General features: G+C 43.4%; 1 protein-coding gene and 1 long non-coding RNA gene across 2 annotated transcripts in view; both read left to right on the top strand.

Annotated features, from left to right (window-relative positions):
• The window catches only part of LOC116903693 (protein O-mannosyl-transferase TMTC1-like), a 33572-nt gene extending 22823 nt beyond the window's left edge, over positions 1-10749 (top strand). Inside the window, exons 4-5 of the mRNA XM_032906366.1 lie at positions 6889-6962; positions 10542-10749. Of these exons, the coding sequence (XP_032762257.1) occupies positions 6889-6962; positions 10542-10722 (255 nt within the window). The 3' untranslated portion in view covers positions 10723-10749. The remainder of the gene's footprint in view (positions 1-6888; positions 6963-10541) is intronic.
• A 985-nt stretch (positions 10750-11734) lies between these two features.
• LOC116903108 overlaps positions 11735-20627 on the top strand; it is a 35245-nt gene continuing 26352 nt past the window's right edge. The window contains exon 1 of the long non-coding RNA XR_004388250.1: positions 11735-12244. This is a non-coding gene — a long non-coding RNA (uncharacterized LOC116903108). The remainder of the gene's footprint in view (positions 12245-20627) is intronic.

Here is a 20627-nt window from a genome sequence, read left to right as displayed (position 1 = left end):
AGCAGGTGTGATGGTTAGTGATCTTGTGAAGTAGAGGCACGGAGATCAGGAGTTCAAGGTCATCCTAGGCTACGTAGTGCAGAGTTCCAGGCCAGTCTGACACACATGAAATGCTGTCTCAATAAACTTAGAAAAATAATTTTAAAAGCCCCCTTGTATTTAGACAGAAGATAGGGCAACTGTGCTGCTTAGGATCTCTTGGGCATAATACAGCTAAATTTTAAAATGCCAGGATTTATGGTGTATGAAAGGGTAGATTCTTTTAGTACTTAAAAGCATTCTGATAAGTTTTATGTATAAACTTAAGTAAATGAGAAATGCCTAACTTTATAATGCTCTTTGTGTGCATAATATGAAGGAAAATAACCAAAGATTTCTGTTCCTGGCAGTGTTGGTCATATAGAATGCTAGGATAGTGTTATATTTTTGACACATTTGCAAATTAGAGTTGAAGGGCTGCACTGTACTTGGGGACAGTTATTACAGGGAAGATCAACTGAATGTGCAGTTAGAGTTTTAAATCATCAACAGCCTTGAGCAGTGTGGTCAGGAGCTGATAGAGGTTAGGTTAGATTCTTAAAAAAAAGAAAGAAAGAAGGAAAGAAAAGCAAATCCTATTAGTAAAATGACCTTTAAAAGGGGGTTTCCAGGGGTTTTGTGCTAATATGAAAATCCTTTGTAACACAATTAAAGAGGCACAGGTATTGAAGAGCTGGGAGAAGGGTCCTGGGAAGGTACTTGAATTTGCAAGATGGAGCGCTGTGGAGAAGAGACGAGGAAAGCTGACCCCACATAACCATCGACACTGTGGAGCAGAATGAAGTCTGCTGTTTAATTATAGATTGAAGTCCGGGCTTCTGGGGAGGAGGACAGAGAGACAGGAGAAACGATGCACTTCACAGACAATTAGTGATAAATTATTAAACATGCACAGTAAGGCACGGAGGCCTTGGGAAATCTCTCGTCTTCATTAAACAAGACTACGTACACATGGACCATATGTCATGTTATTTCAGGAAGATGGAAAATTTAAATTTGGGTGGAATTTGGTTTAGACGCGTTGACGTGGTTCGTGGGTCAGCGCGTCAATGTGGTTTACTTTGTTGAGTGAGGCAGTTAGCAAATAGATAATGAGTCCAGCCTTGTAGGTGCCTGGAGGTCATAGGGGCCCCCCATAGTTTATATTCACAGAAAGCCCAAGTAAACACACGAATAGATGTGAAAGGAAGACATAGAGGAGAGAAGAGTTATTCACATTTAAGCTCACAGGGCGTCTTAGTCATATTTTCCAGCAAGCATTTGAAAGCATGCATATGGTGACAGCAGGATCGTGTTCGGTAGGGCAGGCAGTGAGGAGGACCAGACTACCTCGTTTAAGCCCTGGAGATTCTTGGGCAGGTTTCCCAATGTTGTATTTCTTTGAAATTTTGTGCTTTTCTGAATTCTGAATCATGAAGAAAAAAAAAAACCAGCAGAATGGGGAAAATCATTGTGATTCTCCTATGAGCGTTTACATCTGGTCATCAGAGCTATCTCTGGTTTGCAGGACGGAAAGCAAGAGCAGAGGAAGCAGGCACGCAGAGTGGGGAGATTAAAGCCAACATGTCTAGAATCAGAACAGGAGGGCTCAGGAGAAAATTGGCTCTGATCTAATCAGCCAGTCTGGCTCCTGGCTGTTCCCACATGTTTCATTCACGTTCCCGGCCACGTCTGAGGCTAATGGAGCTCATTCTGGCAGATAAAGTAAATATTCGTAACTCGACACAGAGTCTACTCATAACAAACCCTGTCAATAGCATTCCTAAAATAACACAATATAACCCGAAGGCAAATGAAGTTCTAATGGTCATTTTCTGTGTGTGGTTTTGTTATCCCGGCTGACAGGCCCACATATCCATTGCAGCTCGACGCCCATAACCTGAAAATCTCAAATTCCACCTTCTCCAAAGCCTGACACTTTGAATATTGATGCGGTGTCACAACCGGGTAACTCCTCACCTGCCCTGGTGTGACAGGTCACACAGTTGAAACATGGCCATAACTAAAAGTGTTGTATAAGGTCACCCTCAGACTTTGTATATAAAGTATATGGAAATACAGATGGATTTTGTGTTCAGTCCTGGGTCCTGTCCCCAAGATAATCTCATTGTTTGCACATGAAGATATTCTAAAATCTAGAGAGAGGTGGGAGAGAGAGAGAGAAAGACAGACAGACAGACACAGAGACAGAGACTCGCCTGTTTTAAATTCTATTCAGTCATATTCACTAGCACTTTCCAGTATTTTAACCGAGTTTTAACACAACACCCCCTGGTGATGAAGGCCAGCGCTTCTGGCTGAGGAAGGTGCATACATTTCTAGTCACCATGAGCGGCTCAGTTGCTTCCTTGTGTCAGAGCACTGGCGAGTTCAGCTGCCATTGCTACAGCATCACCCACCTTATCTTCTACCTCTGCTGCTTGGTGTCCTTCAGCAGTCTCACTGCTGACAGCACATGTCAGCCCTGTCCCTACTGTACCCCCCTTCCAGAACCACTGCAGGGTCTTCTACCCTCCAAGAGGAATGCATGTTACCGCCTCTCCCGGTTCTGCCTGCTTCCCGTTCCCCAGTCTCAAGCTCCTGAAATCTTCTCTGCCCATCTTTAACTCTCAGATTTAGAGCCAGCCCTTCTGTGATGCTTCCTAGATCCGGTAGCCAGAATGAATCCTTTCTATTTCCTGGCAACAACTGCTCCATGTATCCTATTTAATACCCTCTTCTGACCCCAGCAGGTGTTAAAGCCCCTGAGGCAGGCAATTGCTTTCCAGTTGGCATAGTACCTTCTAGTTCTCGCTCCCTGGAACAAGACCACAGTGAACAAACATGGTGACATTGACTAACAGAGCAACAGGAAATGGCCACTGTAGCCAAGCAGTTGGTAGGGATGGTCACTTTGTTTTAGATGTTAAACGCTTTGCTCAAAGAGCTCAGCTCAACAGGAGCATTTACTGTGTCCTTTGTGGTTTGGCCTAGAGAGGAACCTGTTAAGATCAGCACTAACACTGTCACACCCTCTATTAACTTCTGCTAATGGGACTCAACATTATGATGTTATTGTTGAGATGAGCTCTTACTCTATAGCCCAGGCTGGTCTTGAACTCATGACCTTCCTGTCTCAGCCTTCCAGTGCTGGGATGATAGGCGTGAGTCAGCATGCCCAGCTGGTATATTCTTTATGCGTTTGTGCATTCAGCTGTCACAGTCTTGATCTTTCCAGATTGGTTAAGACTAAGAAGCAGGGTTTCAAGATGCTTTACAGACAATGGTTATGCCTGCCTAACTTGTAACTGCTGTACTCCACCTTGCTAAACCCAGAATCAACTTGTAAGCTTTGCTATTGGTCACATCATTCGTTCTGGGATGGGCATCCTTCTAGGTTTACCCCAGAAATCATGACAGGCTAGGTGGGTTGTACCTTCTTGAACTCGTGCTGACTTAAATGTTCCAAGACAGCAGTGGCCACTAAGCCCATCTGCGCCTCACGTGTGACTTGTGCACAGTCATCACTCAGATAGGGCCTTTTACCTTAGAGCACACTGTCACTGCCTGCGTCCCCGGAGTTAGCTTCTTTAACAAGGCTCCTTATAGATTAGCCAATTAGTGAACATTGCATGTGGTCCAAGTAGCCATGTCAGATCACAGCTTTCAGCTCCGTGCTGCTCTTATGGTTCTTGGTTTGTGTCCAGGCATCTCATGGCATAGGATGGATGATTTGAAACTTCCCCAATACATAACCTGCTATGAGTCCATATGTATACATAGATTTTATATAGCTGATAGATATGGTAAGCTGGCCAATAAAGTTAAATAAAAATACCATGAAGGTAACTTTTCAAGTGAAAAGACGGTTTCTATTAGCCACACTAAAAATGCTATCCTGGAGTTAAGAGTTCCTCCTTCTCCAAAACCTGCTTGATGCAGTGCCTTCCTGTCACCTCATTGGCAGCTGCAGTCAGGTGTTAACGCATGAGCTAACTAGTGAGTCAGCTGAATTTCAGAAGTCAGAAGCTCTCTTCCACACTGACGTCACTGCCTCTGTACAGTGTGCTTATAACATGGTTTTTTGGTGGTTCACATTCCCTGAACCTATGGACCCTTGGGTCATCTCTAATGTGGGTGACAATGTTTTTGTGTGTGAATGATCAGCCTTACTCATGTCCCACGTAAACAGCTCCTGGCCCAGCTCTTCCTTGGAAGTTGTGTTGGTTAGAGTCATCTGTGAAGGGGGAACACACAAGCCAGAGTCATCTGGCTCTAAGGCAAGCCATAAGTAATCAATTGATGTGAAAGGGCCCAGCACACTGGGTGAGGTGCCACTCTTGGTCTTGGGTGTTATAAGAAAGTAGGCTGAACAGGTCTTGGAGAGCTGAATTTTCCATGGCTTCTATTCCAGTTTCTGCTTGTAGGTTGCAGCCTTGAGTGCTGCTGTGAGGTGAAATAAACCCTTTTCCTACTCAGGTTTCTTTTGGTTGTGGCACTTTAGGTCACAGCGATAGAAAGCAAACTAGAACACAGATATTTTTAAAGCTATGCTCCTGTTTCACCTTTACAGTTCTGTATCTTAGATTAAAATACAAACAAGCAAAAACAAAGGGAAATACACGCACATCTTATGGAGCAAAGTAGCATTAGAGCTTGCAAACTATCCCTCGCCTCCCTGCATGACCCTGTATGCCCATTGCAGCCTCCTATACTGCACATGGAAAGCTAGCGTCCAGCCTAAGGCTCACCCTGGCTCTGTTCTTTATCAAGGCTTTGCTGGTTTTAACTTCTGCCGATTTTGTTTTGTTGTTTCTCTCTTCCTCCTCTATATAAAAATATTGTTTGTTTTCTGCAGCAGTTAGAGAGAGTTACATAATTCATGCCCCTTTAAACATCAATAATTCAGTTGTGTATTTCCCAACACAGAGAGCATTATTCATGGTTCTGGTTTCGTCTCTTCCAGTCCTGAAGACTGTCTTTCTGTCAAATGATGTATAAATTTCAATATGATTTGGAGTTTATATTAAAAAGTATATAACATAAAGTTTTGAATATGCTTGAATGCAACTTATAAATGTTATATGAATATACACTCTATGGTGTATAACACAAATATTTCTTAGCAGCATAGTACATTAAAATTTATGCTTTGGGAATAAAAATAATGTATATTGTATTTAAATAAATAAAATATAATTTAAATGTATGAAATTTAATATGAATATATGATGCACACATACACACATACATACACACATATACTAGACCTATAAGTTTATAATTTTATATTATAAATTATAAGTAGCAACATAATTAGGAGTCATGATAAAAATAAGGTATAATACAGATATAATAAGGTCTTAATGTACATTGATATGCTATAATTTAGAATATGTATTTACGTTTAATAACATGTACATCTTCATTCTCACACATGTGATCAGGTTATACATCCTCAGCTACAGTCAGGTCTGCATGGTGTCTTTGTGAGGAGAGATCCCAGTAGACATAATGTTCTGTCTTACAACTCCACAGTGTCTCCACTCTTTTTATTTTCTTGAAAATTAAATTGGTGAGGAAATGGTTTGAAGTCATGAGGATACCTTGCCTCTTGGATAACTTACATGTCCTAGGTTTGCCTTCTGCTATTCACTGCTTATATTCACTCAGCAGTGCTGAGGATTGAACCTGTGGCCTTGACCTTGCCAGCCGAGTGCTTCAACGCCGCCGAGCTACACCCCCAGCCTGACTGATGTTTCTGATTTCTTGCTCTGCATGACGTTTTTGGTTCTGGAAGCAGATGGGTGTGTTCTAGCGTCACTGCTCTTACACGCACTGACAGGCAGAGCAGAGTCTCCCTCATCCGTTCGTTAGTTTGCTGTTTGTGTTTGTGTAACTTGTCACCTTTGTTACCCATGTGTCTCCATGTACATTGTGGGTTTCTGTGTTTTGAATGGTTTATAATGCATTATGCTCCTTGTTTATTTTAGTCATGTTTTCTCAGGTTTGTTCACTGAGAGCCCCATTAGATTTTTTTTTTCCTTTCGATTAACTTTTTTTTTTTTTGAGTGATTTGTGCTCTCACATGAGAAGGTGACCCTGCTGCTCTTGAGTCTCCCCAGGCCTTAGCCTTAGTGTCAGACCCTTTTCCAGGGAGCCAGTGTTTGTCTGAGATGGGTCAGTGGATTACGGGGCATTGACAGACCTGTGAGACTGTACACACATACATCAGTACACACAAACACATGTGCACACACATATACACCTATGTGCACACACACATATACATCTGTGTGCACACATATACATCTGTACACACACACACACACACACACACACACACACACACACACACACGTACTTTCTGGCAACCAGGAGACCCCTCATTGGTAAAGTATTGATTTCTCTGCTTTTGTTTTCCCTCCACTCAGCGAATACTCTGTGACCCATCACTACCCCTGTACTCAAGGATTATCACAGTGTCTGACACTCTGTGTTTCACGGTAAAGTTTATTGAGACTCAAATCCAGGCCATTGCACAGTCTAGTCAAGCACTCTACCCCTGAGCTATGCCCACAACCCTTAAAGAATGTTTTAATAAATCAATAACTGAACAAACTTTTATGCTGAGAATTGATCCTGTGGAAGAGAAATTAGAAGTAAGGTTCAGTATGAAAATTCCCACCTCGCGTTCCTCCTTTTCTCGTTCTTTAAATGTGGAACATATGTAATAATGAGAGGTGTTTGCTCGATAGACTGCCATCCACATACTTTCCGCTACGCTGGTCCCAAAGTCAAATGCACACAAGATACTTTGATAATAACTTTCCAAGGCTTACAGTCTTCATTGTGTTCATTGTATTCTAGGTGGCTGGCATCGTGGGCAGGGCCGATGTGCTAGCATGCCTCCTGTTCCTGCTGGCCTTTCTCTCCTACCACAGGTGAGTGGGGCTAAGTAAATGGCTCTGTGATTTGGTCACATACTGCCGCATATACGCTAAACCCCTGCTTGACCAGAGAGAGGCTCTGGGCTATAACAGGTTCTGTGAGTGTCAGGGATAAAAACCATCTTTTCACCCAGTGTTGAGCTGTTGTCTTCCAGCCCCATTCTGAAGCATTTAATATCCTGTGCACGTGTGTGTGTGTGTGTGTGTGTGTGTGTGTGTGTGTGTGTGTGTGTGTGTAAATCTCTACTCGCCCAGTCCCAGGATTACAGACATGCTGTTCATCTTTTGTTTGTTTGTGTTTTAATATGTGCTAGGGATTTGTGTAGCAGCTGTGTTACCTCCTGAGCGTTTCCCTAACCCTGACATCAGCTTTAAAAGACTACCACCCCCTCGCTGGGAATCTAAGTTTTGCCTACCTTTTTCTATAGTTTTACAATAGCCACTTACAGTCACATAACAATTTTGACTAGGAAGTGGCTTTTAACTGTAGTTTGACTGACACTTTAGAATCCTTTTGTCAAAACACAGGAAACCTCTATCATATTTTATCTTTATCCCCAAAGCGAAGGCATTTCAACAGACCTGGGACATGTCCACGGAGAGAAGAATAAGTTAGTAAAATGTGAGTTTGGACAGAGGACTCAGAGCATCTCCCAAAAGAAGGCAGGTCATGGAGAGATCCTGGCCAAGAATCCATAAGCTTGGCCTTTGGATCAAGTCCCTGACCTGTCACTCACAAAACCCACTTACTCAAGAACACTGTTCTCAACCTGTGGTGCTTAATTAGCAACAACTTCCCTTCTTCCTCTAATATAGCAGTTCTTTGGCACACTGTGGCCCAGATATCTGAGAGAACAGCCTAAGAGAGGAATTCTTTATTTTGGCTCAAAGTTTTAGTCATGGCTGTTGGCCCCATACATTCAGACAGAGCACAAGAACGCATAACAGCAAATACTCAACCTCGTGGCAGACAGGAGAGAAATGAAGCGATTTCACATCCAGAGCATGGGGTGGCCTCCCAAGGCACACGCTCAGTGCCACTTCTCTGAGCAGGGCCCACCTTCCTCGATTCCTCCATTTTCCACTGGCATTTAGTAGATAGAGAGGAAATATGCACCTGCAGGATGCCCTGCAGGACACAGGCCGGGCCTCAAAGCGAAGAGTTCTCTGGCAGGGAAATGCCAGTGTGGCAGTGGCTGAGGACTCTGGTACAGGAGCCTAGGAGATGCTGTAGAGGATGGAGTCAGATTGATACAGAATACATCCTCAGGCCCAAGCCTGATACTGTCCACTGCATTCATAATCGTGCACATACCATAATAAAGCCTCTAGTCTCTAGTCTTAGGCCAGAATCAATCTATTGATTAATCTAAAATTTTTTGTTTGGTTATATCCCATCTGTGTGGCTATAAGCCAGATCGTCATGGGTTGCTTGTGTGCACCCTGCTCACCTTTGGAAGTTTTAGTTCTAGGCCGAGCCCATGGAAGAATGTGTGTTCTACCATCAATTTTGCATGTAATCCTAATTGTTCCAAGACGCAATACACACGAGGAGCTGTCACAATCTAGAAAGAATATTGCCCCTCGCTCCAAGGGAGAGGGAGCCTAGTGGCTCTGCACTTACATGAGGAAATAGTGATGTTTTCTTGGAGTAGTTCTACTTTATTATTTGGAAAAATAACACTGAAAACATCTTGAAATCTGTGTAGGAAACTGTGATTAAAAAATAAAGATTTCTAGGCTTCAGTGATGGCCCAGTAGTTAAGAGTATATACTTCTCTGCCAGAGGACCTGATTTGGTTCCCAGAACCCATATTGGGTAGCTCTCAGCTGCCCGTAATTCCTGCTTCAGAGGATCTGATGGCCTCATGTGGTCTCTATAGACAACTGCATTCACATGTGTGCAAAACCACTCTCTCTCTCTCTCTCTCTCTCTCTCTCTCTCTCACACACACACACACACATACACACACACTTTATCTCTCTCGCACATATACACTCTCTTTTACATACACACACACACACTCTCTCTCTCTCTCACACACACAGTCTCTCTCTCTCTGTCACACACAAACACACACTCCTCTCTCTCTCTCACACACACACACTCCTCTCTCTCTCACTCTCTCTCTCACACACACACAAACACACACACACTCCTTTCTCTCTCTCTCTTACACACATACTCACACAAACACACATACTCCTCTCTCTCTTTCATACACACACACACACACACACTTCTCTCTTTCATACACACACACGCACTTCTCTCTTTCATACACACACACACACACACTAATAATTAAAAGGTTGCCATGCCCATTGAATATAAATGCAAATAAACAGATTAGCCAAAAGAAAAGGAAAATGTTCCAAACCTATCGTCCATCCCAGAGAGACTGCTATTTGCATCTCTCTCTCCTGTTTTGTGCATAGAGTAAAAACCCTTTGATCTAATCGTGGTGATGAGCACTTGACATCTGTCTCTTACCTGGTCTTTGCCACCGTGCTGTTCTCCCATTTCTGGTATCCTGTTGGCTAGCTGTACATCTGTGGGTTGTGCCAGGGAATCTGGCCTCCCACTCTGTTCATATGTGTTAGTAATGCGTGTTATTTTCTTGGACATATTCACTTGAATATCCTCCCGTCTACTAAATCTATCCTTATGTAACTGTTTTAAATGACTTTTTTAGTGTTCATTCATTACAAACCATATTGTATCATAATTTGCATACTGTAATTTAAGCTCTGAGTTGATATTTTTGGACTCTTTTCCATTTAAACAATATTTTTAAAGATTTTTTAAAAAATGTGTGTGTCTCTGAATTCCTATGCACACATTTGTGTGCGTTCTCGAGGAGGCCTGAGGAGGGCACAGGCTCTCCCGGAGCTGCAGTTACAGGAGGTTCTGAGCTTTCTGATGTGGGTTCTAGGAACTGAACTCCCTTCCTCCAGCAGAACAGCAGGACTGGCCATCTCTCCAGCCATCTTCCATGTTTTTTTTTTTACTGTCCTAAGTTGTTTATTGGATATGAATTTTACAAATATTACGTGTATCAGTGGTAAAGGTGGAGCTGGAAAATATTGTGCTTTCTCTAGGCCACACTGTGAGATCCACCAATAGTATGGTGGAACTTGTGACCCTTTCCAAGACCACAGCTCTTGCGGCCAGCAGGTGTTAGCCCACGCATCTCCCTGTGCTTGTGGACTGGTTTGGTGATCCACTGGGTGTCAGAATTTCTTCTGATAGCTTTATGGAATGGATCAATAAAGATAACTTCAAAAACTTTATATGTGGAATCTTCCCCAACCAGGAGAAAGGCTTCTTCCTTTCCTCTGGTGGTAGCCATCAGGTGAGCCAAGATGAGTGCATACAAATACATCCAGGAGCTGTGGAGGAAGAAGCAATCCGACATGATGCCATCTTAACAACCTTAAATAGTTGCCTGGTGAATGCTCTCGAAGAAATCCTTGCTCAGAACACCTTGTTCTACGTGAGATACTTCTCCGAAAGGGACTGTTCCATAGCAACCCATGTGTTGATAAGGAAATTCCCACCTTGCTTTGCAGGAGTCTGGATCAGGACTGTGCAGGACAGTGCTTCCCCCCGACGGCTTCTCCCTTCTTCCTGTTGCTCAGTTTGTTTCTGGGGACCTGTGCCATGCTGGTGAAGGAGACGGGCGTTACCGTGTTTGGCGTGTGCTTGGTTTATGATCTCTTCTCCCCCTCCCACAAGCAGGACAAGTTGTAAGTCATTTCCAGCCTTTGCCGTCGCATTAGTTACAACAAATTAACTCGAAGGAGGGAGGGTTCATGGTTTCTGAGAGTGTCACATCCAAGATGGAAAGTAGCTGTGCCAACTGCCAGTCTGCAGTTTGTGTGAGTTGTATGCTGCTGAGGGAATCTTGGTTCACAAAGAAAATTATGAATGGTTTAACAGTTTGTTTTGAGTTTCCAAGTGAACTTGAAGCCTGCATGCTTGCCCCAGTCCTCTGATCTAAGGGCATTAGAGATTGGCTGGAGTCAGTCACTAACTCACTCACAAGTGTACACTCACTCACAAGTCATGTAAGTTTCCAGTTAAAGAGACAGCTTATTGAGTGCCCCATTTTCCTCTGAAGCTCTAAAGGTGCACTTGTTTTGCTGTGTGGATTGTGACGCCAAGACTGATTAGGGAATATCAGAAGTTCGAGTGTGTAGAATTTCCTTCCCCAATCAAATCCATAGTTCTTTATAGTTTTACATGTAGTCATTAAGAATAGCAATGACCACTGCTGGTAACAGCTGTGGATCCGAGGGAGAACTTGTGCCCTGCTGGTAGAAATGCAGATTAATCCAGACATGTGGAAATCAGTGTGGAGGTTACTCAAAAAACTGAAGATGGGTCTATCATATGACCAAGCTATAGTGTTTCTAGATATTTACCTGAAAGACTCCCAAGTCAACATCCCACAGAGATGTGCACATAAGTCTTTATTGTAGCACTAGTTACAACAGGTAGGTATGGAGTCAACCTGGGCGTCTATCAGCAGAGGACTCTATAAAGTAGTATTTATAAGTGATGGAATTCAGTCATAAAGAGGAAAGAAATGATAGAATCTGTAGGAAAGTGGATGTAACTGAAGATCATCATGCATGGTAAACTAAGTCAGAAAGACAATTATTTTTTTCTTCTTATTTGTGGGTTATATAGTTGTATATATGTGTGTGCATGCACATAAGTGTTAAATGGAGACTGTCGTGGGAATGAAGGGGTAAAAATGGAGAGGAAAGGGAAGGTTAGAGGGTTTGGAGGTATAGGGTTAAAATGCATCATGCACTTACATGCAAATATCCTCATGAAACCTAGCAGCATGTGCAGTGAATACGTGTCAGTAAAAATAAACCGAAAAGGTAAACCTGGTTATGCCTTTGAAACCAGACAGTTATAATAGCAGAAATGGGGGCTTGGAGATTTGAGACAACATGCTTTCAGGGATCTCGGCTAGGAAGATAAGGATGGGTGCTTCCTGTTGCAGCCTTGACCTTTTGTCTGACTTGTTGTTTCCTCAATTCTGTGAATGATTTAGGAGCAATGGAGCCATATGTCAGCACAGCCTGGGGCAGCCAGGGAGCCCCCAGCCCTCCTCTCAGCAAGCCCACCCCCACCGTGAGAGCAGAAAGCAGCGCTTCCCACACAGAGACACCTGGGGCGGCTGCCATTCGCCATTGCCACCAGAGCCCAAGAGCAGTGGATTCCCTGTGTCCCCGAGAGCACTGTGGTCGCTGATGAGGTATGAGGCTGGCTTCTCCACCATATTCCTTTCTTGGGTCATGCACTGCCTGGAGATACAGCCTGTAGAGTCTGTCTGGTGAGCTAAAGTGTTGAATCAGCCCTTTGGGATGACCTTCCTTCCATCAAAGGTCTTGGCTATGGGTTGGGGACTTTCAAGGTGGGCTTGGAAGTTTGTCTGGATTGACTGTGAATATCTTGAGGGTGGAAACTTGCTCCGTGTTGCTGACAGTCAATCCCAAGTTCTTAATGTTGATAGTTAATTAAATGTTTGTGAGATAAATAAGTGAGTGGGGTCCATAAGAATGGATTGGAATCAATCATGGAAAAAATTTTCAGAACTAGAAATGATGTAGTAGGGAGAAAAGATGTTAAATAGAAGAATATTAGGCCTTTTCTTCATTTTTATTTTAAATTTTGTGTGTGAGGTGTGGACCCACATTGTGCACAGGTGAACTATATAGAGAGATGAAAGATACTAGAGCAAGATGCATAAAGGCAAGAACCCCTGTGGATGGCGTGCTCATATCCTCTGAATGACTCTCCAAAGAGGGCATCTGATTTATTGTGTTCCCATCACAGGTGATGCCAAGCTGTGGGCATGTATGACATCACTGCCCATGGAGTAACCAATGCCAGTCACTCTGCAGTTCCTATAGACAGATAAAACAGACACTTCGCGTCTCACAAGCCAACTTCACTGGGTAGTCTAAGTAGGAAACACCCAGAGTTGATACTTAACACTTTCTTCATGCAATTCGTTTAAGTTTATATAGCTTGATCTTTAATGACAGCTGGCTTTAAAACAATAGTCAGCAACTATTCCGATTCACTGTTAGCTCCTGAACACCAAGGAAGCAGGTTCACTGTGGAACTGAAACAAACTTGTTTTGGTCATCCACTTGCTGTTTACTGAGTAGGGAGGAGAGATTTTTACACCCTGCTGTTACTTCATGTCTGTCATGTGGAGGGTCAATGACTGAAAAACAATGGGATTCTTAAAAGGTCAGAAACGTTGCCTATGCTCTGAGTTAGCATGTATTGGTGGCAGGGCTGGAACTGGGCTACGTCACTCAGACCTGTGCTTTGCCACTTGTCAGGCTGCGAGTCCAGAGTCCTGGTGAGCAACTTAGTGCCACAGTGGAGGTTTCCACTTGGACCAGCTTGTGTGACCCTGGCTCCTCCATGACTCCTCTGGGTGTGGATTCATGCAGTCATCCTTGGGTCCACACATGAGCACTGGGAGAGAGTTAGGCAACATGTTTCTGCAGACGACATTCTGCTTCTCCATCCAGTCACCAGTATTCTGGAAGGCTACATTCTTACCTGGTCAGTAAGGTCTACGCAAGGATCTTTTTTTTCCCTCCCAGGGAAGGAAGGCTGTGATGGATGTGGCATGCATTTGAGTCTAAATTTATCATTAAAAATTGTTTCTGAAAGCTCTGCTTATTCTTTTGTCAGATGCGACGGGGGTAAAGCCGCTGAGTTCAGAGAGGCGATGGCATGCCGCTTCTTAAGATCTCTGTCTCTGCAGGCAGAACATTCCATCAGGTTCCTTTGCTTACTTTCTGTTAGTGTAAAAGTAGCATGCTGGAATGTCTATCAGGACCAAAGGCGTCTGTACTGCACATCAAGAACTAGAGAATTGTCAACCAGAGTTCTTCCACTGTGCAGCAGATCCCACATCCTAATTCTTGTCCTGTTAGCTTTAACTGTCGACTTGATACAGCCTAAAGTCAACCTAAGATGAAAGACTCAGCTGAGGGATTTCTTAGATCAGATTGGCCAGTAGCATATGTGTGGGTGGGGAAGGGGGATTGTTTTAATTATCGATGTAGGAGGACCCGGCCCAGTGTGATTGGGACCATTGCCTACCACCTGGCCCAGGGCTGAGCACAAGCCTTTGAGGAGCCTGTTCTGGCAGAGTTCTACATGGTCTGCTTTAAGTTCTTGCCCCAACCTGAACTGTAAGCCAAACAAACGGTTTCTCCCCCCAAGTTGCTTTTGGTTAGAATGTTTTATTGCAGCAACAAAAAGACCCTTGCATAGTTCTGCATTGTGGATGCTGTGTCATGATCGTGTGGGTCTCTGAACACCGGGGTGTAGAGTGAGTGGTGAGCCTGATTATGTAGCAGGAGGGAGAGTGTGTGGGAGTTTTCTGTTTCGGTTTAACTTCTAGTAAACCTCACAAAAGTTGAACCAAGACTTGTCACATAAAGTGTTGTTTTCAGAAGTTTCCTAATTCAGGGAAAAATACAATCCCAGGAGGAAAGCCTACTGCAAGGATTGATTTAGCGGCTTGTCTTTGTCTGTGATTGTCTTAGGGGTCAACAGAATATTGGGAGATGGAATGCTGAGGGTCTACACCCTGGAGTAAGACCACAGTTGACTGGCATAACTATTTACTGAATCACTGTATGTGAAATGCTTCGAATGTCAACAAACCTCCACTATCTTAAAGATATCAAACACGTGCACACACACACACATGCATGCTTGCACACCTTCCCTTTCATGTTAGGAAGCTCAGAGAGTACTAAGTGAAATTGCATCTTTATTCTTCACATATATACTCGGTTGACTCCGTAGACCATAGTGTCCACAGTAGGCACTATGCAAAATGGTTTCTTGTACACGTCCTCTGCACCCTCCCCTTTTCCGTGGCACGTCATTCTTCCACCATGACCCACCCTGCTCCTCTGTGCATGCCAGACATAATTTTTAGTGTGGAGAACATGAGAAATCAATGAGCATAATTGAAACTATATTAAAATATATATTTTATGTGTGTGTGGTTGTATATGCCACTGAGTGTAGAGGTGAGAGGACAACTTGTGTGAGTCTCTTCTCTCCTTCCATGTGGGTCTTGTGGATTGAACTCAAGTGGTCAGCAGTGGTGACAAAGGCCACCTCATTGGCCCTGAATTATTTACTATCGAACTGCTTTAAACCTGTTCACATCTAGGGTGCTGTCATTTGGGCCATTTGTATACCCTTCTCTAATCTTAGTCCTTCATGGCTTGCTGGCTTTTCTTTTTTACCTGGACTTTTTCTAGACCCTATACTCTTTGGTGATTGGGCCTCAGGAGAGCTGGTAAATTTTACAGTTGTGGAGAGGAGAAGTGAAGGCATTTGTCCTCTTATGGAAAAGGGCATGATTTATTGGGAAGGTTGATAGAGTGCACCCTAGGACTGAAGGAAAAGCTGAAAGACTTATCTTTATTTAAACTTTTGTTGCTGTTGGAAAAAGAGTCTCCTTATATAGCAAAGACTGGCTTGAGACTCATGGCACAGCCCAGACTGTCCTTGAACTTGAGAAGTCAGGTTACTCTGACCTAGACCTCCCATCTAAAGCCATATCCTATTTGAAAGAATAAGTGGTTTCTCCCTTCTTTGGAGAAATGATTCTTGTAAACTGTTGAACAGATCAAGGGGTTCCTCTATCCTTGCTGGGGAGTGATCTGTTGTAAAAATGCCTTGAGGCTGAGAGTTCTTTTATGACAAGAGCCTGTTCTTAGTCTCCGGCTTAAGTGAAGGACTCTTATTTGGCTTCATATGCATGGTGATCTGTAGTTTTCTTGAGTGGACTAAGATACTCCTGACTCAGCACTCCCGAGTACTGAGATTATAGGCATGCACCCCATTCCCACCCAGCAAGACATTTGCTATAAAATAATTTTTAAAAATAAATTAAAATCTTATTTAAAAATACCCTGATGGTATCAGAGCTCATTTAGCATGAACTGTGTATTTGGAGACCGTGTGAAATTAAAGTTTTTAGTGACTTTAGAGTAATTTCTTTCAGAAAAGGAATTTATCAGGAGAACCATTTTCTTCTGTAGATGGAGAAGATGAACACAGGTAGATTTTTTTTCTCTCTTACTATTTCCCATCTGTGAATGGACAGTGGGTAGGAACAGCAAGCAGGGCCAGGATGTGGTGCAGCAGAAAGTGCCTGACATGTTCTCCCAGAGCTGGTCGACTTCCTGTTCCATCTTGGGCTGAGCCCAGTAAATGGTGAATGACTTCAACAGAGCCTTGGCTGGCCTCAGGAGCCTCAGCACTGAAAACTTCTATAGCCCACATCATACACTCAGGAGGCAACAACCCTTGAATTTATGGGAGCAGTTGATGCTTTCGGAGGGGCTGGCAGTCCCAGCATTCTGCTCTGCCTGATTGGTTTCTGCCTTTGGCAGTCTGTGTCCCCCATGAATTGCAGTCATAGGCTGATCCGGTCCTTCCCTTTTAAGCATAGAGTCATCAAGCTAGGTGTCTGCTTCCAAGTGGAGACACGGGGACATATGTTGAAGGAGCCACTGGGTACAGGCATTTCTGGTTGGCACTCAAACCTGTCACCATCACAACAGGCTCTTGGAAGGGGTCTCGGGTTGTCTGCTTTTCTAGCCGCTCAACAGACACCATCTGGATATCGGCGTCTGGCTCCTATGGTTTAGAACATGGTAGCTGTGCTTCAAGACCACCAACCCGCTCCCTCTCCTTTTGCTGAACTTGGAGAGAGATCTTAGGGTGTTGCTGGCTATTTGCCGCTCTTTCTTTGCTCTTTTAGTCAATTCTTTGTCATCTGGCTTATTTCCCCCTTTCTCTTTTGCAGCCATGGCATGGTTGTAATAAAAAGCAGTATTAGTTCATCATAATACTACGAATGCTCAGGGGATATATAAATGTTCCTTCATGAGATATTCTTCTGTGCCAGGCCATGAATCACTGTGGCTTCAGACCTTGGGATTTTGAGCTTGTTGCTTTAACAGTTGCCTGGCATGTGTGTTGATCCAGTATCATGTGTTGCATAATACCAAATGTGGCCAAATCTTAAAGCTACATCCGTCTTAAAAAGAACAGAAATCCTTCATACGTGTTGAAGATCAATTTATCTAATGGAAGGAAAACAGAATTGTGAAAGTGCAAATGATTTGAAAATTCACTTACAACGGGGGTGGGGGGTAATCGATGGGACCATTATTTCATCTTGATCAATATCATGGGCACTAGGGTAGTAGCTGTGGGTGGTCAGCATACTTGAGACGCGTGTTAATTACAGTTCGGAGATGTCGTCCTCAACAAAGCCTGTGAGGTAAGCAGTGGACTCTCAGAGCAGCACACTAGGTTCTGAGTGCCAGGTTTGCCGAGTGTGTGAATAGTTGGAATGACTTCAGCCCTGTTTCCTCCTGTGTACTTGCCCCCTGGGGTCAGGGTGTGAGGCACATGAGTGAGCTCAACTCTAACTCTTCATTGTGATTTTCACAAGTGTTATGATCACACACACACAGACATGTAGACACACACACACACACACACATACACACACACATGTTATATTAGGTAAAGACTGGTGTGAGTTGAGTGTTTGGAGCCCTTTTCCATTTGTAATCATCACTTTTTCCTTGCTGTGTTTATGAAGGGAATTTGGTTGTTTAGTCTTGGTTTGACTTATTTATAGTGCTTGGCAACTTCCTTTTCATGAGCTTACAATATGCTAGAAGGAAACAGAACATGAAAGACAAACACTTCCATAGTCATGGTAGGAAGTCGTCCCTGTTTAGCAGGAGAGTAGACAGTCTGTGGTTGCAGTCCATTGACTGATGGGAGCTGTCCTCCTTAGAGTTTCAAGCATTCTTGAAACTTTTCCTCTTCTGAGCCTATTGACTTAAAAGTAAAAATGTAGCCAAGACTAGTCTTGAATGCCTGATCATCTTGCCTCCGTCTCCTGAGTTCTGGGGTCATAAGCATTATGATGTCCAGGTCAATTAAAATTCTTGATACATTTCGAGTTATGGCTGAATAAAATGTTCCACCAACAAACAAGCGATAATGGAAATGCAGTAACAAAGACTTGACATGTAAGGGTTTTTAAATAGATGACCCAACGACCTTAGGAAGATGTGTTTTATGATATGGATTTATAAATGCTTCATGTTCATATTGCTCAAACCACAGTCTTCAGTCTCTCTAAGCTGGGGGTACAGACTGGTTTTGAAATCACCCCAAGCTGTTGACTTCGCAGATTTGCTTTTAATGGTCTAGCCTACATAAGTATTGCTAAACTGTTTAAAGGAAGTATTGATTTTTAGGGGATAACAGCAATTACTATAGCATAATTGGAGAAAGTTGAAGCAGCCAGCCAGAGTTCTATGGAAAGAAGGGCTAACGTTTTTGTTAACTGGTATTTTGGTTCTTGAGTGGTGTAGAGTGTGTTGTCACCGAGAGTTAAACCTTCATAGTAGACTTTTTTTTTTTAATACTTTGTATTTGGATGTTCCAACTGATGGAGTGTAGCTTTCAAGTGAAAACCTTCAATGCATGAAGATGAAAACCTTTGATTGGAAAAGATGATCTTGCTTAGACGGGAGTGGGGGGGGATTGGGGGGTGGGGAGGACTGGGGTTTCCCCAGTTAGCTGCCCCCTCCACTCTCCTGTGCAACCATGACTGGTCAGGTAAACCTTTCAGGACACCCACACAGGGTGCCTGTATCCAGACATTCACAAGTGATGGCAGTGGGTGGCTCAGAACACAATGTCTGGAATGTGAACCCTCCTGACTGCCTTGCATGGGTTGTTATAAAAGTCAGGAACAACTTGGGCTGGGAGGAGTGTTTGGATAGTGTTTTGTTTCACCTTTTGTTCTTGGAAGAACTAGTTATTTCCAGATCTTCCTGGAGCTGCAGATAAGAAAGGAGAGGCAGTGTGTACCTCCCCCTGGCTTCCGACATGCAGTGTGTCTCTTGGGGCGGTTGCTGAACTCTCTGGATCTTGGTCTTACCTCTTTCCTTCACACCCACCCCTTATTCCTCTTTTTCTTTCTCCCTTCCTTGTTATTTTTTTCTTTTTTTCTTCCTCAGTTTCCCCCTTCCCTTTTCTCTTCTCTTTCTTCCCCCCAACCCCTTTAACTTTTTTCTTTTGAGACAGAATCTCACTGTATCCTAAGTCTTTTTTTTTTTTTCTATAGGTACCTGAGCAGTGCCATAACAAGTATGAGACACCACACCTGATTCCATACTAATTTTTAATTTACTTAATTAACTGTGCACACGTGCCCAACAGTCTACATGTGGAGGGTAGAGGACAGCTTATGGTAGACTGCTCTCTCTACCATGTCTGTTCTGTGTTCTGTATTGATTTTTATTACATTGGAAGGATACAGGGAGGCTGGGCTGGGCTGGGCTGGGCTGGGCTGTCTGGTTTGCTATCTCCTCTTGAATCTGCTTTGAATCTTGAATCTTGGATCTCTCTGGAAGCCTCGGGGACACTTTTCCTCTGCCTTTTAATTACCACCCTGTATTCACTGTGATGCTGAAGCAGGAGACTGATCCAGGTTGAGTCCCATAGTGGCTCTCGGGAGCACTGGTACAGACCGCAAGGGAACATTTCTGCTGTTTGCTTTGTCATCCCCCACCCCCATTTCCTTGTCTATTCTAGACTCCTATACCTCCTGAGTCAGTGTATTGATGGAAAATGTCCACATGAAAAAGATGAACTTTTAAATATTAAATATACTGCTTTCAGCCCTCCCAGATGTCCTTAGACCATCTATCGGATTACTGGCTCACTGGAATAATGCACATTTATTTATTATACATGCATAGCTCAACTTAATGATCCTTAACTCATCTTAAGGATCATTTACTGGAAGGATTGTTTCTGGACACAGCGACCACCAAGTCAATGTACATACTCAATTGTTTTTGCCTTACTAGAACTTCTTGGTATCTCCTTTGATTATTTAAATTTATAGTTTTACTTTCCACTCCTTGGTATACTTATTCCCTATTTTTTTTTATCTTGTGTGTATATGCATGGGGTGTACACCTTAGCACTCACTCATGTGAGGTCAGACTACAGCTGTGGAAGATGGTGCTCTTCCTCCATCACGTGGGTTCTGGGAATTGAACTCAGGTTATCAAGGTTGTCAGCTTGCTCTCTTACTCCCTGAACCTGTCTTGCCACCCCTCCCTTCTTTAAAGACTGGTTTTGTTGTTGTTGTCATTGTTGTTGTTATCTGAGTATTGCATTCTACCCTCATCCTGTCTTTATAGCTCCCCTCTCAGTTCACTTTAACATATAAGATGAGCTGTGGTTAGAATGTGTCCAGATTCACTCTCAATAAGTAGCGTGGTTATCTCAGTGCGGGCTAGCTCTAGGAGATCATGCAAATAAAGGGATGATTTCCCTGTCAGTGGGAAACACATGGATAGAATTAGAGAGCACACCAAAGAGGTCACCTTGCAACTCAGGAAGTCTGGCTCTAGCTGAGTATGTTATGATGACACAGAGAGCTGGGCTGCGGTGTGGTCCCTCCAGGCCCAAAGCACAGTGTGGGCAATTCTGGACACAGTCAGTGGGGGTCTGCCGGAGGAAGCTGGCATGAT

Source organism: Rattus rattus, chromosome 6 (genome assembly GCF_011064425.1).
Source record: "Rattus rattus isolate New Zealand chromosome 6, Rrattus_CSIRO_v1, whole genome shotgun sequence".
Classification (NCBI taxonomy): Eukaryota; Metazoa; Chordata; class Mammalia; order Rodentia; family Muridae; genus Rattus; species Rattus rattus.
Note: the sequence above shows the minus strand (reverse complement) of the source record. Positions and strands in the feature narration are given on the sequence as shown.